Source organism: Eublepharis macularius, chromosome 1, assembly GCF_028583425.1.
Source record: "Eublepharis macularius isolate TG4126 chromosome 1, MPM_Emac_v1.0, whole genome shotgun sequence".
NCBI lineage: Eukaryota > Metazoa > Chordata > Lepidosauria > Squamata > Eublepharidae > Eublepharis > Eublepharis macularius.
This window is the reverse complement of record NC_072790.1, coordinates 227,559,956-227,586,444: the sequence shown is the minus strand read 5'-3', so window position 1 is coordinate 227,586,444 and position 26,489 is coordinate 227,559,956. Positions and strand designations below refer to the sequence as shown.

Below are 26,489 nucleotides of genomic sequence, written 5' to 3'. Positions count from 1 at the left end.
AGCGCGATTTTCCAGCACGATCCCCTTTAATGGTGCAATGACATCAGAAATTGTGCTATTAAACGGGATTGTGCCTGGAAATCGTGCTAGGGAGACACTTTGTTCCGTGCGTTTCACGTGATCTTCCAGAGGCTTTGGCCATGTGGAAACAGCCATTTTCCTTCTTCAGCTCCCCGATTTTCTCCCCCACATATGCAACAAGAAGTCCTAGTAAATTGGTCAGGCTCCACATGGATTTTCTGTCTCAGGAATCAAACTCAAACATAAATGTGGAGGAATCTTCTGGAATGTTTCTTGGCATAGCACTGATACAAATGTTTGGGGCATCAAAAGCATTAAGACTAACAGCAATTTCATTTCCTCAGAGGATATGTGCAAACTAAACCAATTTGTCAGTGAAATCTTCCCTCAAAGGAACTCAGTGAAGTGTAGTTGCATGAGCACAGTGCTAATTCTCTTACCTCCTCAAGGAACTACAATTCCCAGCATTCCTAAAAGGGAAGCCATGACAGGTAAAATGGCTGCAATGCTTAAAACAGCTGATGTTTATTAACGGGGAAGCATCTATTTACTGGCCAGCCAAGCGGCTCCACCATTTATTGCCAATTATTGTACAGTAATTACATCTTTTTAAAATATCTGTACACACGATTGTCTTGTTAAATGTCTGCTTAGTGTAATTTAAAGCTAGAGTCCTATGCACATTTACAAGCTCCAATGAATGCAGTGTGACTTATTTCAGAGCAAAGATGCCTATGGTCAGGCCATGAGTGTAATTCTTGTTGTATTCACTCGGACTGGCTTCTAAGTAAACCTGTTTAGGATAGGACTGTAGGCACTATTTCAAAAATGCCAAGGGAGTATTCAGTGTACTAGTGTAGACAAACTCTTGAGGCCTCTGAAAAGGGTCCCAGGAAACCGAATCCTCCCAAACTATTTGCATGGGAGATGTTTAAATCAGTTATATTTCCCCTTTCCGTAAAGCAAATGGAATATCAAACACATTTGATTTCAGAATGGTTCCCCTTCCTTGCGAAGCAGTGATGGCAACATCCCCAAATACAGCCAGTGTGTTGTAATGGTTAGATTGCTGGACTAGGGTCTGGGAGATTTTGGTTCAAATCCCCACGTTGGCATGAAGCTTGTTTGGTGACCTTGGGCCAGCGACTCTCTCTCAGGTATAGCTACCTCGCAAGGTTGTTGTGAGGATAAAATGGAGGAGAGGGGAAATCATGCATGCTGCTCTAAGCACCTTGGAGACACGGCAAGATAAAAATATATTAAATAAATAGATAATACAGAGGTGCCACAGACTAAAACACATTTTAGTCATTTGCTGCTTGCAAAAAACTTTGTTGGATATGCAAAGGCTGAAACACTCGGCAGCTTTGTAAGATAAATGGCATCTGGAACATACTAGGAGTTGGCACCATGCAAATTTTTTTTTTAAAAAAAACACAAAACTGGCTGCTATTACTTAATGTAGGGTTAAAAGTAGAAAAGCAGGATGTATGTATGGTCGGACTTGCCAGAAGCTGCTCATGACAGAGGCAAACCGCAATGGTGGGGTGGGGGGGGACCTTTTCCATGTCACCTTGGCACCAACCACACCACGTGGCCTTGCACGGCCCTGGATATAAAAAGATGCTTGGCTGGAAGCTGCCAAACTGGATAAAAGTAGAGGCTGTGGCAGTAGAAGGAGCATGCCTCCCCAGCATAAATAGACACTGGATGCAAGGTAGGGTAGCCTGGAGAGGAGAGGCTGTAGTTTGAGAGCAACTATAAGAGGTGGCAGGGATTCAGGACCCTTATTGGCTTGGCCTGAAAGGGGAAGGAAAACCTTAAGTGAACTGGAACAGGGGTTTAGCTGTGCTTCCAATCTGCTTTTAGGTAAGTTATCAGCTCAAACTGCCTCTGAACATACGCAGAGGTACCTTTGAGGAACCAGAGCCTGTCTTCACATGTGGAGCTATAGGGGGCTGAAGTCACCTTTGAATCCCCACAGCTTTCCATTAAGAAACAAAGATCACATCTAGGTCCCAACCACCCTTCCCCAGCCTCGTAGATCCCACATCTTCTAGAACCAACCTGAGACAGTGGAAATTTTGGCTATAATTTAACACTATAATCACGCTCCAAGCTGGCTGTCCAACTGAGTTCCAAATCTCCCTGAGATTCCCATTCCTTCCCCAAAGTAGGGAACAGTTTGTGGGGAAGAAAAGGTAGAAATTTGGGGGGGGTGGAAAGGGAGAGCTATCCTCTTGATGGTGTCTGGAAAACGGGGAAAACCACTGTCAGCTACCCAAAGAACAGAATTCACCTTTCCCCAGAAAGGGCTTTGTCCCAAAGTCCAAGCCTTTGTCCCTTCCTATCACCCCCATCGCTGCCCTGTGTAAGGATCTCCACAGGAGATGGCCACTCACCTGGCGCAGGTTTCTGGTCACACGGATGTCATGCCAGTTGTTGTCATTGAACTTGCCGTTGACAGGCTCCACCAGCGCCTCAAATGCCCCTGAGCCCAAGTTGATGACCAGCCAGACGGCACCGCTCTTGAGTGACAGGTTGACATAGTCCGCCGACTTTCCAGTGTGGAGCATCAGGCCGTTGCGTTGCAGGGTGCGGAAGGACAGGGTGATCTCATCTGTGCTGCTTTGGATGGGGTTGTGTGAGAGGTCGTAGCAGAAGAATTCATTGCCCTTGAACGTTGCCACAAACTCTTCTTTCCCTGTAGACAAGAGGGGAGAGGGCAAAGGGCTGTGTGAGAACCACAGACCTCCCATGCATATGAACAGTCCCTCATTTCACACACAAGGATTCCCACATGCCTCTGAGAGCGGAACCACAAGTGACAAAAGGCACAGGTTGGACACTTGTCAGCTTCCCTCAAGTTTTGATGGGAAATGTAGGCAGCTTGGCGGAATGTTGGACAAGTGACAGTTGAAAAGTCCATTGGACAGCAGTCAGAGAGCCAAGCTGCAAGACTAGAATGCCTACATTTCCCATCAAAACTTGAGGGAAGCTGACAAGTGTCCAACCTGTGCCTTTTGTCACTTGTGGTTCCGCTCTGATTCTGTAAGATTATTTGCTAGCAGTGCGCTATGCACTGTACAGAATACAGAAACAACAGAGTTGGTCAATCCACTTGTGTATGAATCGTGCTCATAGACACCCTGCAGCTATCAAGACATTTCATGTATATCTGAAATTTTGCAATTTAAACTTTTTAAAAAATACCCATTTTGAACCATGATTTTTAAAAGGTTAAACGTTAAGCATAAATTAAAAGCATTTTAATTTATCTTTAAAATATAAGCACTTTATGTATATTATCCCACTCTAAAGTTCATAAATACAACAGTAACCATCACAAGGAACGTTCTGAAAAATTCACCTCGGAAGCAGACCATATGTTTAAATTTTCAAAGACATTTTTTTGAGTTAGGAGGGGAGTTCGTTGGCCCTTCCTATTCACATTTCTGCCCAGTTCCGCTTCTAAGTGTAGAATGTATGAATGCCAGCTCCAGGTTCCGAACGCTTTTGCCTTTGCTCCACTCTCCTCCCAGAAGCCTATACAAACCAGACAGCCTAAAGCACAACAAGCCGGAGAAGGAGACAGGCACGGGTTCCATTTGCAGTGCGTGGAATGGCTATTTCACTGCCTCCAGACCGAGCAAATCTCCCTCTGCCAACCCCAGTCCCCTGAACACACAGCTGATGTGACTCTGCACAGTGAAATGTCCCTCTTCCCCGACACCTGCCAATTAACTTGCCATCCCTTCCCGCCCGGGAAACAAATTTTGCTGTCTTTTCCTCTTCCTCACCGCCCCCCCCCCCCGGCAATCATTGTGTCATTGAAAGCTATTTGCAGTTCGGGCCCCTTCAGGAAGGAAGGAAGAAAATGGGGGTGGGGGTGGTTGCAGGCCAAGTCGAATCAATTTCAGAAAAAAGCCAGGTTTTTATCTTGTCCCTCAAACTGTCACTGCATTAAAAATGGCCCAGGCTGCAGGCAGGGAGTTAGATGGTTGCTGAAACCAGGAAGGGCAGCCGGCCCCTTTGGGGGTATGCATGAAGAGACAGAACAGAGAGGAAGTATGTGCCTGTGAGCGCGTGCATGCTGAATGTGATGTGTCCTCCGGGTCAGTGCTGAGTTCACCTTCCTTGTACATGTTTGAGGTTTGGACTGAGGGCGCTGCAGGGTCACTTGAGAGATTTCTGCATGTGTCCTGTCCAGTCTTGCTGAATGCTACTTGTTTTACTGATGGGAAATTTAAACCTGTTAATGTAGTGCTTGGATCAAGGGAGGAAGGAACCTGGGTCCACCCCAACATTGTCACAGGACAAATTGCTGTGCTTTGGTCTTACCTTCTTATCCATGAAATGGGATTCACAGTGCCCCACCTCACAGAGTTGTTGTGAGACCAAACCAAATAAAGACTGCAAGAATCCTATAGAACACTTTGCGCGACAGACAGAAGATACATGTTAAGGACTTATTAACTAACTGGAGGGGATGAATGTTGGAGTTCTTCAAGATGACCTAGAATGCTGAACTAGTTAGTAGTCACATATTACTAATGTTCATTATTTATCCATGCACACAGCACTTTATAGAATTACATAAGGAGAGAGAGAGAGGTGTCCCTTCCCCAAAGGAAGATACAATCTAGAACAGAGAACAGAGAATACAACACAGGGTAGGAAGGAAGAGACAAAGGAAAAGATTAATGTTCACACAGCCTCTTAGGCTAGATAAACAGGAGTGTTTATTAAGTTTATTCTTGTTTAAGCTTTTGCTGCCCTGACCTAGATGGTCCAGGTTAGCCTGATCTCACCACATCGTGGAGTCGTCCCTGGTTAGTACTTAGACGGGAGACCACCAAGGAAGTCTAGGGTTGCTGCACAGAGGGAGGCAATGGCAAACCATCTGTGAAAATCCTATGGGGTCACCATGTGACAGCACTTTACACACACACAACCTTTTGCTAGAATAACAACATGCTTACCTTTAAGACTCTTGTGCACTTTCACTGCAACAGACTGACAGTTACCACCCTGGAACTGTAATAGGGCCATGTTGTAAGGAAATGGTTAAAGAGAAGCATTGATTAAGGAACAGTGACTGTAGGCTGTCTGTTGCTTATTGGTGGTGGTGGAAAGTACCATCAAGCCATTACTGATGTATGGTGAGCCCCTCCCCCTCCCTGGCTGGAGTTCTCCAGGCAGCAGACTAACAGAGGTGGTTTGCCATTGCCTGCCTCTGCAACCCTGGTCTTCGTTGGAGGTCTCCCATCCAATTACTAACCAAGGCTGACCCTACTTAGCTTCTGAGATCTTACAAGATCAGGCTTGCCTGGGCTATCCAGGTCAGGGATTGTTGTTTATTATGTTTATGTTTCAATATTGTTTCAGCTCTGTATCAGATTTCTGCTTGTTTTCAAATTGTTCTGTAATCTATACTCTATTGTTTATTGAATGCCCCGGCTGTTGATTGTATTGACTAATATTATACTATGTAATCTGCCTTGATTCTCAGTGAGAAAGGCGGACAATAAATAACATAAATAAACAAATCTTTGCATGTGAAGGTATGTGAAGCACTTTGAAGACAGAAAGTGTTATATGAATGTGAAATATCATTACTTAGGCATCAATCATGTACGGACACGCAGCACAATTCTACCCTCTAGTTACACCCACTGGAGGAAGGTAGGGTTACTTCAAGGCTGTGTGGAAGGCACTTTCCCTTGTATCTGATGAAGGGAGCTTTGATTCTTGAAAGCTCATACCCTGGAAATGTTGTTGGTCTTTAAGGTGCTACTGGATTTGAATCTTGCTCTTCTACAGCAGACCAACGTGGCTACACTCCTGAAACCTGGTACTTTCCCTTGTGACTTTTAGGAAAAGGTGCCTAACAACCCCCCTGGATCTCGCACTGAGGTTTCCAACACGGGTTGTTTCCAGGGACCGCAAGATCCACACTGAGGCTGCCTTATCTGGGGACTCTGTGGTCCTCTGAGACAGTGACCCCAAAAATGGAGTCCACACACATCCAATTTTCTTTTTATTTATTTATTTATTTATTTATTTATTTATTTATTTATTTATTTATTTATTTATTTATTTATTTATTTATTTATTTTATTTTATTTTATTTTATTTTATTTTATTGTATTGTATTGTATTGTATTGTATTGTATTGTATTGTATTGTATTGTATTGTATTGTATTGTATTGTATTGTATTTTATCACATTTCTAGACTGCCCTCCCTGTCAGACAGGCTCAGGGCAGTTTAACAACAGTTTAAAAAAGTTAAAACATTATAAAAACATTAAAACATTATATCAAAACAATTAAAATTGGCGAGTATAAAATATTAAAATACAGCATTTTCCTGCATGGGTGGTGGAAGGTCTTCAGTGGTATGGCCGGTGAGAGGACAGCCTAGCCCCCACCAAATGCCTGGTGGAACATCTCCGTCTTGCAGGCCCGGCGGAAAGATAACAAATCCTGCCGGGCCCTAGTTTCCTCAGACAGAGAGTTCCACCAGGTCGGAGCCAAGACCGAAAAGGCCCTGGCTCTGGTAGAGGCCAGGAGGACCTCCCTGGGGCCAGGGGCCATCAGCAAGTGCTTAGTGGCTGATCGAAGCGACCTCCGGGGAATATATGGGGAGAGGCAATCCCAAAGGTATGCTGGGCCCAGTCCGCATAGGGCTTTATAGGTCAACACCAAAACCTTGAACCGGACCCGGTACTCAACCGGCAACCAGTGCAGCTGACGGAGGATAGGTGTTATATGAGCCATGACTGGTGCTCTGGCAACCACCCATGCAGCTGCATTCTGAACCAGCTGCAGTTTCTGGATCAAGCTCGAGGGAAGCCCTTTTCTTCTGTAATCAAAGCACTGTTAATGGAGAATGTGGTCACAACTTCTCCATCATGGACAGACTATTACCTGGTGATGGTTGGACTGATAAGTAACCAACATGAGGGCAAGAGGCCCATCAAGATGGTGCATCTCCAAAGGGCGATGAGTCTTGAAAGTTTCCTGAGGTCTCTTGATGGTTTTCTGTCAGCAGGACTGGTGCTTCTAATCTGCTTCTAACCTGCTCGATCTCTCGAATTCAGAGATGACTCCGGTGGAAGCTGCCCTTTCTCTCCTGGCAGTACTTGTTCAACAACTTGGTTCAAAGAAGAATTGAAGACAATGAAAGAGTTTGGGAAAAGGCTTTTTAGTTTATATAGTTTTTCTCTCTTCTTTGTTTTATTACTTCTGTTATGTGTTAGTTATTCTTTCTTTTATAAAAATTATAATATATTTTTTTTAAAGAAAGAGTTTGGGAGAAGGCTTGAGCATAAAGTGGAAGAAAACTCGAACCAAGAACATAGGATAGACTAGTAGGGCATATTTCTGTGCCTCCTTTGTAGAGTTCTTGCTTCTCCATCACCATGCTGCTAATGCAAAGCACGGAGCTTTTTCTGGACTGGTGGGGGGGGCTTCTTTATCTTGGCCCCCAGGAAGATCCGACAGGATACTTGGAGGCACGTGACATATCTGCGAGACATTTTGTAGATACGAATCTCTCACATCCAATCCAACAGATCCTGCATTTCTTGCAGGATCGGTATAGCATGTTATCAGAGTATGAAACAATAAGAATTGCTTCCATGGCTTTCAGACGTTGCAGTCCAAGTTATGTGAATAAGTTGCTTGGAGAGATCCAGCCTACTGCACCCAAGGCCTTCTTGATATAGTTCAGTTTGCCATACATGTGTCATTGACTGGGTCAAGGAGGCATTAAATGCTTAATTGAAGGATGGTGCCATTCCAACAGCATTGAAGAGATTTGGCACGAAGTGTCCACCTTAGACCTAGACATTGTTAACAGCTTTTGACTGATGGCAAACATCTCTTTTTTTTCCTTTGAGGTGCTTGAGTGAGTTTTGGCTGTTCAGGCTTTCTCGGAGGAGGCAGAACATTACAATCAGATTGTGAGACTCATATTTCTTTTGTTCCCCCTGATAGAGGAACTTTGCCAAGAGAAAGATATGGGAAGAGAGAAACTGTTGATTCTACTGGTGTAGTGTCATCTGTGGTTTTTTGATACCATAATCATGGTATCATTGTTAGCTGAGATGGGTACTAAGAGTCCCACACTCTGATGGTTCTCTTCGCATATGGCTGACCAATACCAGAAGGTGGTGCTGGGAAGGGGTGGTACAGAATGAAACAAACAAGCTGGAAATACATCCAGAAATCGCTGTTTCATTTACTTAAAGTGGCTTCTGGAATGGTGAACCAAATCTGAGAAACTAAGTTATAATGAACACCCTCCCATCAAAAAGTTTGTGTTTTTCTTTGTTTGGGTTCTTCTTGCACAGCAGTGGCAGCAGGCAGGCAGGCACTGGGCCAGCAGTATATTATTTTCCTTAACAGCATGTCTCCTACCAATCAGGTCCCAAGGGAAGAGAGCCCTTGCATTGCACTATTGCACTATTGCATTATTAACTCTTTTGGGGAGATGGGGGAATGTGCGTATAAGTGCATCTTTTTTTGTGGTGCTATCAGGGAAATGGTATTGTTTCCCTGACAATCAGGGCCTTACAGGGGGAGGAGCACTGACCCCTCCTCACCTATCACTTTTAGAAATGCATGAAGGGTAAAACTGTGGCCTGAAAAGATCATAGAGAAAGCCGGAGAGTGGTCTGGAATGGAGGTCTCCTGGAGGGAAGATGCAAATGGAATTATGTGTACCAATGAAACATCAGCTACTTCACAGTTTCCACCTATGAAACAATCTAATTTTCTCTACAGATTTCTCCATCCCACTGCAATCCGCCCCCATTCCAGCATCCACCAAAACATTTAAAACAAAACAAAACTCCACACCATGCTTAAGTCAAGCCCCCTGTGAGCCATTGGCCTACTCCACCCTTTCAAAAACAATCTTGCCTGCCCACAGCAAGAAGAAAACTTATGAAAAAAAACAGGTCTCTTTTTGGGGGGGGGGCAGAACTCAGACAATCATGCTGCCTACCTGCATGCACATGTGCAATAGCAATTGGTGGCAATTATTGCAAGAACACCTAAAGCAGGAATTTTTAAATACTGCTGTGCTGGCTGGAACACTCTCTTGCTTGAGCGCCACCTTGCAGCTGCCCTACTACGGCTTTGCCTGTTTCCCACCATAATGTGTGCCCGCCAACACTCGCCTTTTTCCGGGGCCTGTTGTGCATGTGTAGAATACTTGAGGAAAAATCTGATGGATTGATGGTTTGAGGGAGGACTATGGTCCGTAAGATTTTGGTGCTGTTAAACATGAAAACAGTTCTCCCACAGCCTCGTTCCCCAACTCCCACCTTGAAAAGAATAGAGTGTACATGCATCTCCAACTCTTGCCTTCCCCAAGCATTCTCTGGGGGCTGTAAACACCAAAGCCCATTGTTGTGGGAGATTCAAACTCAATGGGTCAATGATTTAGAGGGAAGAATATGGTTTGTGCGATTTTTGTGCCGTTAAGTGCAAAAACAGCTGTCCTAAAGAGCCTAGAAGCCCTCATTGCAAAGAATGGGGCCGAAACTCATGATAATGAAAAAAAAAACCCAAACAGATTAGAGCCGAAATAGCAAACGGATTAGAGCTGAAAAAACAATAAAAGGTTTTGGTTTTGTCCTCCATTCCATTTTCAACATCTACAACAACTCCCTGTGTGAGATTGTATGAATATTTAAATGCCATAGGTATGTTCACGACACACAACTGTATTTCTTCTTTTCAAGTGAAGCAGTAGAAGTTGAATTGGTGGAGTCAGTATTGGGCTGGATGATGCCCAATGAACTGAAGCTCGATCCAGACAAGACTTGGGAGCTGTTGATCAATACTGGTGCCATTTGAGGAACGGGGAGTCAGCCTGTTCTGGATGGGAATGGCATGTCTCCTGAAAGTTGCAGCTTTGGGGGATGGTATTAGTTCTGCTACTGTAGTGATTCCCTGACCCGGATAGCCAGGTAAGCCTGATCTTATCAGATCTCAGAAGCTAAGCAGGGTTGGCCTTGGTTAGTAATTGGATGGGAGACCTCCAACGAAGACCAGGGTTGCAGAGCCAGGCAGTGGCAAACCACCTCTGTTAGTCTCTTGCCATGAAAACCCTGCCAGGGGTCGCCATAAGTCAGCTTTGACTTGAGGGTACTTTCTACCACCACCACTGTAGAGATGATCATTCATCTACTCTATGGTAGGTATGACATTAAACCTACTTTAGTTGTCGAAGGCTTTCACGGCCGGAGAATGATGGTTGTTGTGGATTTTCCGGGCTGTATAGCCGTGGTTTTGGCATTGTATGTCAAAACCAGTCACAGCTGCTGTGATGCCAGTCACAGCTGCTGGTGAAACGTCAGGAACTACAATGCCAAGGGAAACAGTCAGATGTCAGATAAATGTTGGAAATGTGGGAAACATGAAGGTTCTTTTTACCATATGTGGTGGACGTGTGAAAAAGCTAAACAGTTCTGGGGGGAAATAGTAGACGCTATGTCAGATATATTACAGAAAAATGTTGTTAAAAACCCAGAATTGTTATTGTTATGTATGAACCTTGAAGAATTTGATAAAATGGACAGGATAATGGTGTTTTATATGACTACGGCGGCTAGGATACTATATGCTCAGTTGTGGAAGACAAAGGAGATACCATCAGTGGAAGACTGGATCTTGAAAACATTGAATCTGGCAGAAATGGACAAACTTACGAGGAAACTACGAGAAGAAGTTGCGGAAGAATATATAAGAAGCTGGGAGAAATTTAAGAATTATATGGAAAAAAAGTGGGACATTAAAGGGAAAGTGTGGTCTTTGGATACTTTTTAAGGGGAGGATAGTGCTCTGTTACTTTAACTGAATACAGAGATAGAAATTTTAACATTATATTGGAAAAGGATAATATAGTTTGTGATAACATACCAGGCTATAGCGATGTATTTTGCTATAATACACTAAGTCATAATAAGACGAGATTTATAGGGTATACACCAGATTATGGTATATTGTAGGATACTATATTAAACGCCTAATTTAAGTTATAAGAGGAAAAAATGAGACAATATATCTTAACGTAATACTGAAAATAACAATAATTTTGAATGTTATAGATATGGTATAATATATATTATTTTGGATATGGAATATTATAGGTTATACTATTATAGAGTATGTTATTATAGAGAGTGTATATGTTGAGTAATAGAATATATGATTCATTGCTAGAATATACTGGATATTATATAGTATTAAATATATGATACATATTGGTAGATTATATTATATGTTATTGGATAACTAGGTTATATAGGGTTTAGGATGGTTAAGGATTATATATTAAGAGGTAGTAAAGTTAATTAGATGAAGGGAATGGAAAACTGTCGGAAGTCAACGGAAAAGGGGGGGAAAGGGGGGATATTACTATATGGGGGAGATAAAATAATGTGTTGTATATGTGAATTGATATAATGACCCATCCAATAAAAATTCTTATTAAAAAAAAAGGAACTACAATGCCAAGACCGCGGCTATACAGCCCGGAAAATCCACAACAACCATCTACTTTAGTTGGTTCGCTAGTGGTGGACTTCTTTGGAAAAACCAGATTGGGCCGGTTATTCATGTTCTGATTTCATCCCGACTTGAACAGTGCAATACACTGTGCATGGGCTGCCTTGCAAGACTGCTCACAAGCTTCAATAAGGGCAGCAAGGTGGCTGAATGCTACGTCTGCAGAAAACACATCTTGCTGTTGATTAGTTTCCGAGCACAATGCTAAGTGCCACTCACTACTTGTCTTTAAAGTTCTACACGCTGCCTGGGCCCAGAGTACACTAAGGACCACTTCTTCCCATAGGACACTACCTTTGCACTACGATCTGCACTTAAGCCTCTGTTGTATGTGTTCCCATTTCACAGAGGAGAGATGGCTAGCCACAAGGGACCAACAGGGCCTTCTCAGCAATGGCACCAGACCCATGGAACTCCCTTCCCACTGCTGTTTGCCTGGCGCCTTTTCTTTTAAGTTTCAGGTGCCAAATGAAAAAAGTTTTTCTGTTCTCAGAATAAGCGGTGCTCCCCTCCTCCATTTTCATGGGCTGATAGGACCCTGTTTTAAGCCACAATACTGTTTTAAATTATACGGTACTTTTTCAGCTGCTTTTAAAATCTTCTCCTACATATTTTAATCATTTCTAATTACCTGCTGCTAACTGGATCAGTTTTTAAACAGTTTTTAATTTGAAATTTAATTATTGTTTTACTGATTAGGTTGCTATTAGATTAATTATTGCTTTGTTCACTGCCTCAAGAGCTAAATGCTGACAGGCGACATAAAAATTATATATGGAAATAAACAGTCGCGGTCTGAAGCCGGCTGTAGCTAGTTGCCTGATTACGGGGAGCAGCCATTGGCTGGGCAGACTTGATCCCACTTCCTTGCTGACCTCGTGCCAGGTGTCTCCCTGGTCATCAGGTAAGGTATCCTTGCCTACTTCTTCCTTGTCACGTTGGGTGAGGTTCGCTTTTTGCATTCTCACAGACACGTCGCTTTCAGCTCTGACTAGCTAGGACTGAACAACTACAGCAGGGGAAGGTTACATTGCTAATACTGTTCTTCTCAGAGCCCCCACGGCTAGCCTCGTAACTGAGGCAGCTTCCATAAGAGGAGCATGAAAAAATGCCCCCTTGTGGAAGCAGCAGTGAGCAGGGGCAGCATTCATACACCCTGTCCTCACACCTTTCACTGCTGTCTATACCCAAGCCACCCCAACTCTCCCTCTGAAATTGGAATATTGCTCTTGCAAGGACAAAGCTCCTTCCTACCCTGTTACCCATTGCGACATGGACAGTCCAGGTAGCGTGATCTTTTCAGATCTTTAAAGCTAAGCAGAGTTGGCCCTGGTCAGAATTTGGATGGGAGACCACCAAGGAAAGCTAGGGTCACAACACAGAGGCCAGCAATGGCAAGCCACTTCTTTTTTTTTAACAGCTCATAACAACAACTTTAATGGCAAGCCACTTCTGAATGCCTGAAAACCCTAGGAGGGGTCAGCATAAGTTGGCTGTAAATTTACAGCATTCACATACACAGGGCTTTTTTTCTGGGAAAAGAGGTGGTGGAACTCAGTGGGTTACCAGCACAGGGGGCAACTCTTGGCAGGAGGTGGTGCCCCTGGAGCCACATGTGTGCGTGCAAAGTACACGCATGCTCCCAGGGCCAATGATGTCACTTGGGGTCAGTTGGAACAAGGGGGGAGTTTTTAAAAGTTTAAATTGCCCTTGGCGAAAATGGTCACATGGCTGGAGCGGCGTGGAGGGCAATCTAAACTCCTCTCTATCTGGAGATCAGGGGGTAGGGCCACCAGCCATGTGACCATTTTCAAGAGGTTCCGGAACTCCGTTCCACCACATTCCAGCTGGAAAAAAGCCCTGCACATACATATACCCAGTTAACAGAGGAAGACCCTGGAATCACCAAAGTATGGCTCCTTTGCATGTCTCCTGCTCTACTCCTTCCACACAGTATGAGAAAGCTTCATGCAACCCAGCCCACAGTCAGTCAACAAGTTGCAGCAATGTCAGTCACAAGGGGGACACATTAAGTATGCACTGGGCATGTTACGTATGCAATGGTCATAAACTCCAATTCATTTGCCAAGGCACAACAGAATCCCATTCTGCTGGCTAAACACTCATAGCCCCTCTTTTCCTCACAAGATCAGAATCAGGTCTCACAGTAATTAAAGATGGAGTTCCAGGCAAGTCTTTCCATGGGTAAGAGAGTATTAAAATGACCATCAACAGGTGAGCCACCAAATCTGGACATCAAGGGAACCCCCACTTCTGGATAGGGTCTCTGGCATAAGTGTGGCACTCCGTCAGTCCTGCAGAACATGAAACTATCCAGATCAATAATCATCATTGTCCCTGTGCACAGGGCAAACTGGGCCTATGTGGGGAATCCAGCTGCTTCCCGTTTTGTCCTTCCAGGGTCTCCCAAGAGTACATGACAGGCAGAAATGGAACAGGTGCAGCTATAGCCAGAATGAAGGTGAAGCGATGCATATAACTACATCTCTTGCTCCCCATTCTCTCCTATCTCCACACAGGGGTCATGCATGAACCGAGGCAACTGCATCTCCTTATACTGCAGTTGGAACTCTTCCCCCCACAACATAGTTACTGTTCTAAAATAAGATGCTATTCTTCCAGCTGTGTCTCTATCGCGGTAGTTAGCAGTTCCCTCTTGCCCCCCTTTCCCATTCTACTCCCCCACGTAGCTGACTTCAGGAGGGAGTCTACAACAGGCCCAAGCGAAGCCATTAAAGAATCTGCAGAGTGATAAGGTGAAACCCAGCAGGTCCCTGCGGGTTGCTAGAGCTTGCTACTCACACTATTACTGGCATGAAAATAAACCAAGTGGGGGGCAGTGGTGGAGAATCTGCTGGGACCACAACCAGCAGGCTCTGGCAACCAACCACAGAAACAGGGTGATGTGGCTAGACAGGATGATCAAGCTGGCCCCAAAGGCAATGTATCCCGAGGCCTGTTAAGAGCCAAGCAATTATCTGAATGGGGCAATCAGCCCAGGAAAGGCACATACAGCCTGTGACTCTTTCTGCCTTTTTCTAGCTGAAACCATATCCAGGGGCTGAATATGAGATCTCACTTGTGCTGTACCTGCACTATCCCATTGGGCTTGGCTCTATATATGGTTCCCAGGTGCCTCCCAGTGGTGGACAAACACCCTGGGGTTTGTCCCATTGCCTGCTGATCTACCAGCGATCGGCAGGAGGTGGCAAGCCGCCCAGAGGTTGCCCGCCACTGAGCCACCGCAGGAACACATGTGCTTCCTGAAGTGACATCATTGTGCCAGCCGCAGGCATGCTCCCACACTTTGCTGGGGCCAATTTTGGCATCATACGAGCCAGAATTAACGTCGCGCAAAGTGCAGAAGCACACCCACGGCCAGCATGATGATGCCACTTCCTGGAAGTGATGTCATCATGCAAGTGCTGGTAGTGCATGTGCACAAATGGGCAAGGCAGAAGGTAAGTGTCGGGTCCCCCACCTCCTACCGAGAGAGTAAGGGGACCTGGCAACCCTAGCTCTAGACAACACCTCTCCCCAAGTCTTGCTAAATAAGACTGGGTTCATACAGGGCTGGGAGGGGGCAAGGTAAGAGTAGTTAGAACATGTAGCAGGCTTGTCCCTGTGAGATGACAAAAGCCACATATTGTGGGTTTTTGCCTTCTTACAGCTGTGTGGTTGGGGTGTTGCTTTGTGGAATGTGTGACAGATGTGAGGTGTAATTATGCAATCATGTGATTTGTAGTTGGCAGTGAACATAACAAGAGAACTGCTGAATCAGGGCCATGGTCCATGTAGCCCAGCACTCTGTTCCACAAAGTGCCCGATGAGTTGTCCTGAAGGGCCTACAAACAGGGCATGGATGCCAATGCTTTCTAGGCCTGGTATTCAAAGGTTTACTGCCTCTGTATATGGAGGCTCCCTTTAGTCACTATGGCAGTAGCCACTGACGTACACATCTGCTACGAATCTGTCTAACTCCCTTTTACAGCCATGTATACCTGTGACAATCACTTCACTACCACCACTGGAAGCAAATTCCACAATTTAATTACTTGTTTAATAAAGAAGTACTTCCTTTTGTTTGTCCTAAATTGATTACCGATCAGCTTCATTGGATGCCCCAATGTTCTAATATTACAGAAGATGGAGAAAAATTGATCTCTATCCAGTTTGTCCACCCCATGCATAATTCTAATAGTGGTGTTACCCTGAATGCGGTGGGAGTTGAGATTATTATTTTACTGCTTATTTCTATTAGTATTGCTTTGCTTTCCTATACATCAGGGTTCCCCAACATGGTGCCTGTGAGTGCTTTTAGAATTATGCATGACCTCACTCACTGAGATTTTGTGACTGGTTCCTCTTCTTGTGGCAGACATTTTGTGGTTGGCTCTGCCTCTTGAGGCGGCCATTTTGTGGTTGCCCCACCATCTAGAGTCTGAATTCCAAAGGCACCCAAAGGCTCAAAAGGGAATGTGGACCCCTGCTATACACTCTCCTGGGAGTGTATAGCACTGCAACTAATATTCCTATATCATGCTGGCACAGCTATGGGGCAATGGCCCCACAGCAGGACCATAGAATTACCTTGCTCTTTACTCACTGTTCAACACTGTTAAGGTGTTCCCATTTGAGTTAGTCAAATTTGGTACACATATAGTCAAATTTGGTACACATGCAGTCTACAACAACCTGGTTATTGAAGAAGCCCCCAAACAGAACATTTCTATCTTTCTCCCACAAACATGAAGATATGAAATTCCTAAATAAATAAATGAATTGTATTCCAGTTTTTGAGGTACTTTCGCACATGCCCAAAAGTTTAAAATGACAGTACACAATTATTACAGAAGCTGGACATTGGGATGTTTCTGAATTTCTGAAAAGGTGTGACATTAATTATACTATTTCCAAATTCTGAATGATGTGCAAGTATCCTAACAGCTAAAGTACCTCCACATCATCCAGAAACCTGCAGCTCAAGACACCCATATTACTCGAGAAGTCTGAAAGGGCTACATTTGTACCTCTTTCCTTAATATGGATTTCAGCTGTACTCCCAAAATAGCCAAGCTAGTCCCATACTCACTAGAAAGCTAAAAACTCATATGCAGGTATCTCAAGACACCCCTGATACTAAAAAATTTGAGAACTGGGTTTTCAAAAAATTTCTCAACACATGATGTTTACCTCATAACGGAGGGCAGCAATCCAACACAGAATAATCAAAGACACAGACTGGGTGTGCTATGGAAGTTCAATGTCCTTTCGCACACCTAGCCTTGGGCCAGTTTTTCTAGCAGCAGCCAGTTAGGCTTGCGATAAAACCAGAAATCAGAAATCTGATTCTTATGTAGTCCAAAGCATACTGATTACCAGGAGTGTCTGAAAATGGGATGTGTCTATGTATCTCCTTCAACAGGGCAACATGATGTGCACCCTAAAATAGTCCCAGAAATTATATGGAAACCCAAGACCCTCTAACTACCAGAGAAGTCTGAGAGCTGGAGAGAATGGCACATCTTTCTCCGTTGAAATACTCACTCCGGCCGAATCCACACTACCTATTTGTTTCCGCGGCTTTTTCGCAATTGGCGCGCTATTCATGCAGATACTCACACGCTTTCCCATTCCGCATGTTCCCCGCCATCACCACGCCACTATTGCGCCTTCCCTCCAAACCACGTGATATTCACGGAAATCCGTTTTCTCCCCTTTTTTTTCCACAGTGCATAAAGGTCGGTATACAGGTAAACCAACCGTAGTGAGCAGCAGTTTGAGCGGGAAGAAACGGTCACCGGAGTCAAGATATCAGTATACCGGATAACTGACCCTTAAAAAAAACAACGGGAAGTGATGAGCGCCGTTAATTCTGACGGCGGAGGATGGAACCGCCCACTGTGACGCTTTACTCAGTGGCGTGTGGAGAACTGATTGCGCCATGAAGACACACCGGAAGGGTGGATGTGAGGATGCACAGCCTGGTAGCGGAATGAAGGCGATTGCCACGACAGCGCAAGGTAAGTGGAAGATGAGTGAGTGTGGATTTGCCCTCAGTTTATTGTTTTAACAAGCTTGCAGCTTGACTCTGACCAAGAGAAGGGCACCTAGGGCACCTAGCCAGGCCATTGCTGAGCATGGGAACAGGCCTCAAGCCTTTATGAAAGCTTCTAGGTGAGGCCGGAACTACCAAGGGTCATCACCTTCTGGCTGCTCTCTCTGCGCCTCACTGCTAGGGACTTGTCCCCTGGATTTGGTAGATGCTCAAACAGTATAAGGCAGGAATGTGTCTCTTGAGGGTCAAGGGGGTTGTATTTGCATTTTTCTATGAGCGTGAATGTACGCACTGAGACTGTGCATCTCTATTTGTGCCTTAAAAACGTGGTGCAAAAAAGGAACGTGTTTGGCCATGTCCTGCAGATGAAATGTGTATTTCACATTTCAGAGATGGGCGGCATGTTTTGCTGTGATGGTGCTATATTTAAGAGCAATGTAATCAGCTGTCTTTTTGCTCTGGCTGGGTTGGGTGGAGATGGCGGAAGCCAGTCAGCATCAGAGTGAAGAGAGGCTGGTTCATACTCAAGCGCCAGCCACAAGTGGCTGCCTTCCAAAATGGGAAGAACTCTACTGGCCTCCCGATTCCGCACACATTGGATAATGCACTTTCAATGCACTTTAGCTATCGTTTGGAAGTGGATTTTTTGTTTCATGCTTGAAAAATTCAGTTCCAAATGATCTCTAAAGAGGATTGGAAGTGCATTATCCAATGTGTGTGAAATCAGCTATCTTGTAGCAGTAGAAAAGAGCAAGAGTCCAGTAGCACCTATAAGACTAACAAAATTTGTGGTAGGGTATGAGCTTTCATGAGTCACAGCTCTGATATCTGAAGAAATGAGCACTGACTCACGGAAGCTCATCCCTGACCACAAATTTTGTTAGTCTTATAGGTGCTACTGGACTCTTGATCTTTTCTACTTCCCCAGAATTGTGTTTTCTGAGCCTTAAGTTCAGCCTTAAAGAGAACAGGGGCAGATTTAAACATCCTTACTTCAGCATGTTGCTCTTCCTCCAATGGAGAGTTATTTAAGTTGCAGGAAATGTCCTTAAACTGGAGGAAGGCATCACAATTTGTTCAGTGGAGTGGTAGGATATGGAGAAGACCCCCTGCAGTGTGAAATTTTAGGCAGTTATCCCTGCTTTGTTCCTTTCATACATTATGCTGTGACGCTGTTTCTCTAATTGTTCAGGAAGGCTGTTTTACAAAAGGAACAGGGTCATAGTTAATGTCTAGAGAGTTTTTCTTGCATTTGTTCCTTGTATGCTTCCTGCGGTTGCCTTGTTTCCCTAATTTTGTGATCCAGATTTGTTTCATTGTTTGTTGTACATGTTTTGTTATGCACGTTATATTGTGTAGTTCACCACACTAATTTGGTAATCCCATTTTATGGCATTGCTGATTATACTGGTCAGATGGCATTGTTTCTAGTGGTGTGAGTTGCTTTGACTCTCAGTGAGAAGGGTGAATAAATGAAATAAATAATAAATAAATAAATTCTCAGGCATGAGGAATGGTTGGTTGTTGCTATCCGAGGGTGAAAGAAAAGAACTCGCACAGCCTTGGAGATACTGTCTTCTTTATGAGAAATTCCAAGGTACAGCTGAGATTCTGTTTATTTTACTGCATTTTTATCCTGCCCTTCCAAGGAGTTCAAGGAGCACACATAATCCTTCCCCACAAGAGCCGTATGAGGCAGGTCTGGCTGACAAGGAATGACCCAGGTTTATGACAAGTAGGGATTCGAACCTGGGTCTCCCTAGACCTAATCTAGCATGCTGGCTGTCTATGGAGGCTCTTTGGTTGCCCTCTGCATCTGTCTTCCAGGCTGGTCATTCTAAAGATCCCTGCAAGGACTCAACAGCCCAGGGGCAGCAGCCACCAGCCATCCAACCCTATGATTCTATGATCCTGGGGTATCAGCAAAAAGAACACTCAACTCCCTTCTCTGTCCTTTACTCCTGCTCCACCCCCCCCACCCCCCCCATCACTAAGCTTCAAAACTGCTGGGTCAGGGGTCTGTCCTGGCGAGAGATAAATCGTCCCTAGGTCCATTCCAGCTCCGCTGGAGCTGGGAATGCTATTAATTCACAGCTAACCCGAGGCCCTCTCTCTGGCTGGCTCCCAACCAACAGGCCTCTCGCCACCGTAAGCAGTTTTCTCTTTTTCAGCTCTGTGACCTTGGGGCTGCAGCCATCCCTCTCAATCCCATCTGAGCCCCCAAACATTGACCTTCCTAGCTAATTTTTTTTCCTTTTTAAAAAAGGAACTGTTAGACAAGAGGAATGAAATGGCGTACCAGAACTCAATGGAAGGAGGTAAGAAAGGGTAGGATGGATGATTAAAAATATATAAGAAAACTGATAGAAAAAGAAGAGAGCCAACCCCAGGATGGAAGGATCTATTCTGGGATCTATTGCAAGGTAGCAAAAGATGCTTGTGTGTAACTCTTACAGCTGTGTACTACCTGGGAGTTGCTGTTCCCAGGAACTTTTCTAAGACCCTGGCATTGTTTGTACTTTTGAGTTAGGCAGGCATTACAAACGTGCATGCTGTCAAGCCACAAACAACTTACGGTGACACCAGCAAGCGGCTTTCAATGGAAGTTAGGAGCAGAGGTGGTTTGCCATTCCTTTGCTCTACAGAGTCTTCCTTGGAGTTCCCCCATCCAAGTACTGGCTGGGGCCAATCCTGCTTAACTTCTGAGATCTGATGAGATCAGGCTATACCATACTGCCTTTCCTCCGCTGAGTTAGGCACCAGGGGTAAGGAAATTGGGTGGTGGATGAGGAGGGATGGGGAAAACAGAGAGGCAACCGTCCCTCAGTGCAATATCCTGTTTACTTAGCAGGAAGCCACACTAGTCTGAGTTCAATTAGACAGCTGCTTTAATTTGAAATGGGAGATCACTAAAGCCAAGAACTGGAGTTCTTGAACTTGTCTATATATTTTTCCATTTGAGGGATAACAATGGGGGGGGGGCTTCCAATCAATGAAACTGCACAAGAATTAACCCCCCCCCCAAAAAAAAACCCTGTACGGCCCTAACCTAAATCAGATCCTCATAAACTTTCTATTAGCATTTTTGGGAGGACCTGCTTTAATCCTGGCATATAAAATGGTCATGAAGAAGAGAGTGCTTCTGAATATATGCAAAATACCAGGGCTTTTTTTTCAGCTGGAATGCGGTGGAACGGAGTTCCGGAACCTCTTGAAAATGGTTTGCCCAGCGGCGTGGAGGGCAAATCTCAACTCCCCTCTGTCTGGACATCAGGGGGCGGGGCCACCAGCCACGTGACCATTTTCTCCGAGGTCAACCCACTGAGTTCCACCACCTCTTTCCCCAGAAAAAAAAGCCCTGCAAAATACTATCCCCCTCTATCATTGAATTACCACATCTAGCCTTCTTATTTCCAGTATTAAGGTACTAGGTTTCAGTCTTGATCTCCAGCATTCTTGCTGAGAAATTAAGCCATGCAAAGTAAGAACTCAGTTGGAGCCCAAAGCTCAGCCTTAGAACCTAATATGGGTTCATTTGCCCTGACATTCAGTACTTATACTGTGCTTTTCTTCTGAATGGGCACCCAAAACAACTTTTCACGTTGGTATCCTCTCCTCCCCCTTATCCTCCCAACAACAACCATATACAGTAGGTTAGACTGAGACAACATGACGGGCCCTGGGCCACCTGGCACGCTCCCATGGCTGAGCAGGGATTCAGTCCTGGTTGACTAAGGTCCTAGCCCAACAATTTAACTACTATGCCACACCAGCTCACACGTTTCTGGTTTGAAGCCTGCCACATCCCAAGGATTCAGAGTAGGCAGCAGTGTGTCACTGAAGTGACACTTGATCAAGGTGGATAGCTTTTTTAGTTTGTCTGTAGCAGCAGAAAAGAGCAAGAGTCCAGTAGCACCTATAAAACTAACAACATTTGTGGTAGGGTATGAGCTTTCGTGAGCCACAGCTCACTTCTTCAGATACAGTTAGAATGTGAGTCCTTATATCTTGGAGAGTGGATTGATTACAGAAGCCGAATGATAGTAGCCAGTGAATGATAATGGCAGATGTGATTGAATAGAGTGGGGTAGTGGGTGTTGAGAAATCAGCATTGGTAATGAGACAGGAAGCCTTTGTCTCAATTCATTCCAGGTAGATGCATCATCTTCATCTTCGTTATCAGCTGCAATTCAGAAGTGACACTAGACACTGCCTCTACACGAGACATCTTACTTGAGAACGCTCAAGTGTAGGGATACTCAATGGCCGTTTCCACAGTACTCACCTTCATCGGGAACGCTGCAGAGCGTCGTGAAAAAAACGCAGAGGATAGCATTTTCTCATGCAAGTTTTGCGCGATGTTGTGCAAAATTCGCGTGAGAAGACGCTATCTTCTGCGGGTTTTTTGCAACATTCTGCAGCGTTCCAGCTGAAGGTGAGTAGTGTGGAAATGGCCAATGTTAGCCAAGAAGAGTAGTTTAAAAAGCCAAAGCCAAAGGCTTTGTCAATTTCAACTCTCTACAGAGCTGGCAAAGATGGCTCCTCAGAAGGTTTGTTAATTTTATCTTGGCATCCCAGAAGGGGAGGTGAAATTGACAGAGCCTTTGGCTCTTTTTAAACTATGCTTCCCGGCTAGCATTGTGTCTCTCTACACTTGAGCATTCTCGAGTCTACCAGATGAAGTCTGTGTCTACCCGATGAAAAAATAAGAAAGGCAAGCCCCAAACCTGTTGTCTCCAAACGTAACCTCGTTCACCAGTCCTTTTAGGATCTAACTGTTATTAAGAAGTCCATCTTCCATGAGATTCCAGTGAGTTAGAAAAGTATATATGGGAAAAGAGGTGATACCGGGGCAGTGTAAGGACAGCAAACAATGCAGAGGGGAGAGGGGTGTTTTTCAATATTGTATGTTTACAATACCTAATTTTATTGGCTATATTAGTTACCTGTAATTTGCAGAAAAGTAAGAAACAAACCTTCCTTATTAATTTGGTGACAGCTCCATCACAGGACCTGTTTCTGGCAACCCTCCCCTTCTGCCCCTAGCCCCGCTTCCTTCCTGATTCTTAATAACAATAAATCCGCCAGCAGTGATGGTATTCTACAGAATAACAACAGATTCAAAACAAGAGTAGGAAGACTGAGGCATATCCATGTGGCATGCTGAGTCCAGAGGAAAGTAATTTTCACCAAATCCTTTTCTTGCCTGCCTGCCTGCTTCTCCTTCCTCATCTCCCTTTCCACAAGTTGCTGGTGCTACCACAACTGTTGCATCCAATACGATGCACATAAACAGGCCCAGGGATGAACTGGCTGCTAAACTCATTTTACAACAGTTTGCACACAACTTGTTAAGGCCTCACAATGCACCAGAGGGGGTCCTACAGAAAGCAGGAAGATAGGAAGAAATAGCCAAGAGGGGAATAAAGTGCCCTCTGGAGGGGGAAAAAGTCCCGTGAATTAGACACAGGGGCCTAGGAATTCATTCCCCAACCAATGTAGGGATGGTTCCTAAGAAGCAGGAGAAGGGCTTTTTTTTAAAGCTTTGCCAGGGTCTCCCCCACTGCAAAGACCCATAATCCATGAGGGGAATGGGGGAGCAAGGAGCAAAGAGCTGCAAACAAGAAAGCTCTTTTCATTGCAGGGATGTAATTGGTACACCTTACACCTTATATCTCTGCAATGAAAAGGACTAGATACTTTAAAAGAAAATAATAATAACAACAAGAACATCCAATTTATATACTGCCCTTCAGGACAACTTAACGCCCACTCAGAGGGGTTTACAAAGTATGTTATTATTATCCCCACAACAATCACCCTGGGAGGTGGGTGGGGCTGAGAGAGCTCGGAGAAGCTGTGACTGACCCAAGGTCACTCAGCTGGCTTCAAGTGGAGGAGTGAGGAAGCAAACCTGGTTCTCCAGATTACAGTCCTGCCGCTCTTAACCACTACACCAAACTGAAAATTTGTAATTCAGAGGAACTAGTAAATCATGACACTAGATTATTATAATGTTATAACATTACAGAAATCACCATTTTTGAAGTCCCCAAAGCCCTCCACTGGTGCTCGTGTGGGAGGGTGGAGATGGTAGTCACAAATGACTGAGGCAATGAAAATGATGCTGATGTGAGCAGGGTCATGAAAACTGTGCATCTTCTCATCCACACAGAGAGCAAGGCACTTTGACGGCCGCCTTTCAAAAACACTGTATCAAACCTCATCGGGGGGAAATCACTGCAAAGCAGAAGAAACCCCCAAAGCAGATGATTAGGGAGACGGTGTCATACGGATGCTCCAAAAAAACCTGCTCCAGTTTGAATGCCAAACCAGAGCAAAACCTCCATGTGGAAGTAACCTGTGATGTATCCTGCTCATACATGCAGGCACCAAAATCCATGCAGCATGAGTGGGGGAGGGGGCACATTACTATCTATGCATGGCTCACATGTTCTCCAGCTCCTACACGGAAGCCTGGCAGCCCTGAACACATTTCCCGCTCTAAGCCTGTGTTTTCATCATAAGAATATGTTTGTCTCCCTGCAGAGCGATGCAAGCTGACTCCGGCCCAAGTGCATGCCATGTACCTCAAGGCGGATGTGTGGAGCGGAACATTTTAAATGGAACAAATTTGCTGTTTTCGTTCCCTTCTCAGAGCCTGCAGCAGAGAACGAGCAAAATATTCAAGCCAGCCAACCTTCCCTTCTCTCTCTCTCCCTCTCTCCCCGCACCCCTTTCCCTGGCTCTCTTTCCTCCAACCAGACAAGGAAGTAAGGGCTACACCAGAGCAACACAGACTGTCTGCAGATCCACAGCTGGCCAATCCAGTGCCTTTGTGAGGAGTTCCCATCTGCAGGCCTTCTACAACCGTTCACTACACAAGGCTTTGTCCTTTTGGGAGCTCCCCTACTTCATCTCCCGCCAACGCCTACCATGGACAGCTCCTAGTGCATGCTCAGACACCTTTGAGGAGCTCAAAGCTTTGAGGAGCTCAAACCAAGCACTTTTCCACCAGCAACCCAGCTGCAGTTACTTAGATTTTTGGTCTAGCAAAAGCTGTACAGCCATATTGGTCCATGCAAAATTCCAATACTAGAACAATGCATGGATGTTACAGGCTGGATGTTACCAAAAAAAAAAAAAAAGACAGAAAGGTGGAAACCAGGTTTTTCAGACCATGATGTTAAGGTCTGATCTAGAGCCTTTCATGTGCCTCTTTCATATACATTGGATAGTGTACTTTCAATGCTCTTTCGCAATCATTTGCAGGTGAATTTTCTTGTGTGAAACAGAAAAATCTACTTGCAAACTATTACTAAAGGGCATTGAAAGAGCATTATTCAATGAGTGTGAAAGCAGCTTAGAAGTCATGGTCTTCTACAGTGGTCTCCTTAAGTATAACATATGGTCCTCCAACACTTCATTGGTTGCAAAATGCAGGTACTCTTTCAGCTGCTTTTGTTTTGACTCTAGTGGCAAAAGACGGGTGCATCTTTTGGGGGGTGGCCAAACTGGAGTGTTGGGAAGGCTGATCACAGACTTGACCAAAGCAGATACTGGCTAATGTCACAAAATCATAGTACCAAAGTCAGAAGGGGCCCGAAAGGCCATACAGTCCAAATATCTATTGAACACAGGAAATCCAACCCTGGAGCATCTCAACAGGTGATCGATGGTTGCTGTGGGTTTTCCGGGCTGTATTGCCGTGGTCTTGGCATTGTAGTTCCTGACGTTTCGCCAGCAGCTGTGGCTGGCATCTTCAGAGGTGTAGCACCAAAAGACAGAGATCTCTCAGTGTCACAGTGTGGAGAAGGTGTTGGCAGGTCATTTGTATCTACTCAGGAGGGGTGGGGTTGAGCTGAGTCATCCTGTAAGAGTTTCCCAGGGTGTGGAATGCTAATGGCGGGAGGCTTGTATCTACTCCTGAGTAGATACAAATGACCTTCCAACATCTTCTCCACACTGTGACAGTGAGAGATCTCTGTCTTTTGGTGCTACACCTCTGAAGATGCCAGCCACAGCTGCTGGCGAAACGTCAGGAACTACAATGCCAAGACCACGGCAATACAGCCCGGAAAACCCACAACAACCATCGTTCTCCGGCCGTGAAAGCCTTCAACAATACATCAACAGGTGATCGTCCAGCCTTTGCTTGGAATATCTCCAGCAAGGGCTGCTATTCCCAACAGGTTCCACAGCTGAACTGCTTTTACCAACTTGAAGTCTCTTGTGAGGTTCATCCCAAATCTACCTTTCTTTAACTTAAGCCCATTAGATTTAGTTGCAGAGAGCACTGTTTGCTGTATTATTCTGTTATTTTTTAGTTCTTTCATTTTGTAATCCAGTTTTAATGCTGTGTGTACATATTATACAGTTTATGTTGCTCCCTTCCAATTGTATAATCTGCCTCAAGTTTCAGCATTAAAAGCAGGCTGTAAATTAAGCAAGTAATGAAATCAAGCATTGGACAGACTAGTATTTCAAGAGTATGATCAGAACAAAGAAGGTGCAGGGAGTGACTGCAGCCAGCAGCAGCAATTGCCGACTGAGCATGAATAGGGAGTTCTCACTCTCCCCCCTCCCCCCCCACACCAATAAAGCCCCTGGCAGCAGCCACTCTGAACCTCCACGACCCCCACTCACCCAACCTGGAGGCAGAAGCGACCGGCAAGAGCCCCAGGAGATCCTGATGAGTGGAAAACCTCAGCGACCCACACCAAACTCCCAGGATGCCCGACAGAGCCATGGCCAATATGTGGGGACAGCCCCACATTTCAGCTGGCACTTGGAAGATGATGGAA

General features: G+C 44.9%; 1 protein-coding gene across 3 annotated transcripts in view; it reads right to left on the bottom strand.

Annotated features, from left to right (window-relative positions):
- The window catches only part of NRXN2 (neurexin 2), a 309,122-nt gene that overhangs the window by 195,495 nt on the left and 87,138 nt on the right, over positions 1–26,489 (bottom strand). For all 3 annotated transcript variants that reach the window (XM_054990706.1, XM_054990724.1, XM_054990715.1), the window contains one exon: positions 2,424–2,725. In XM_054990706.1, the coding sequence (XP_054846681.1) occupies positions 2,424–2,725 (302 nt within the window). The remainder of the gene's footprint in view (positions 1–2,423; positions 2,726–26,489) is intronic.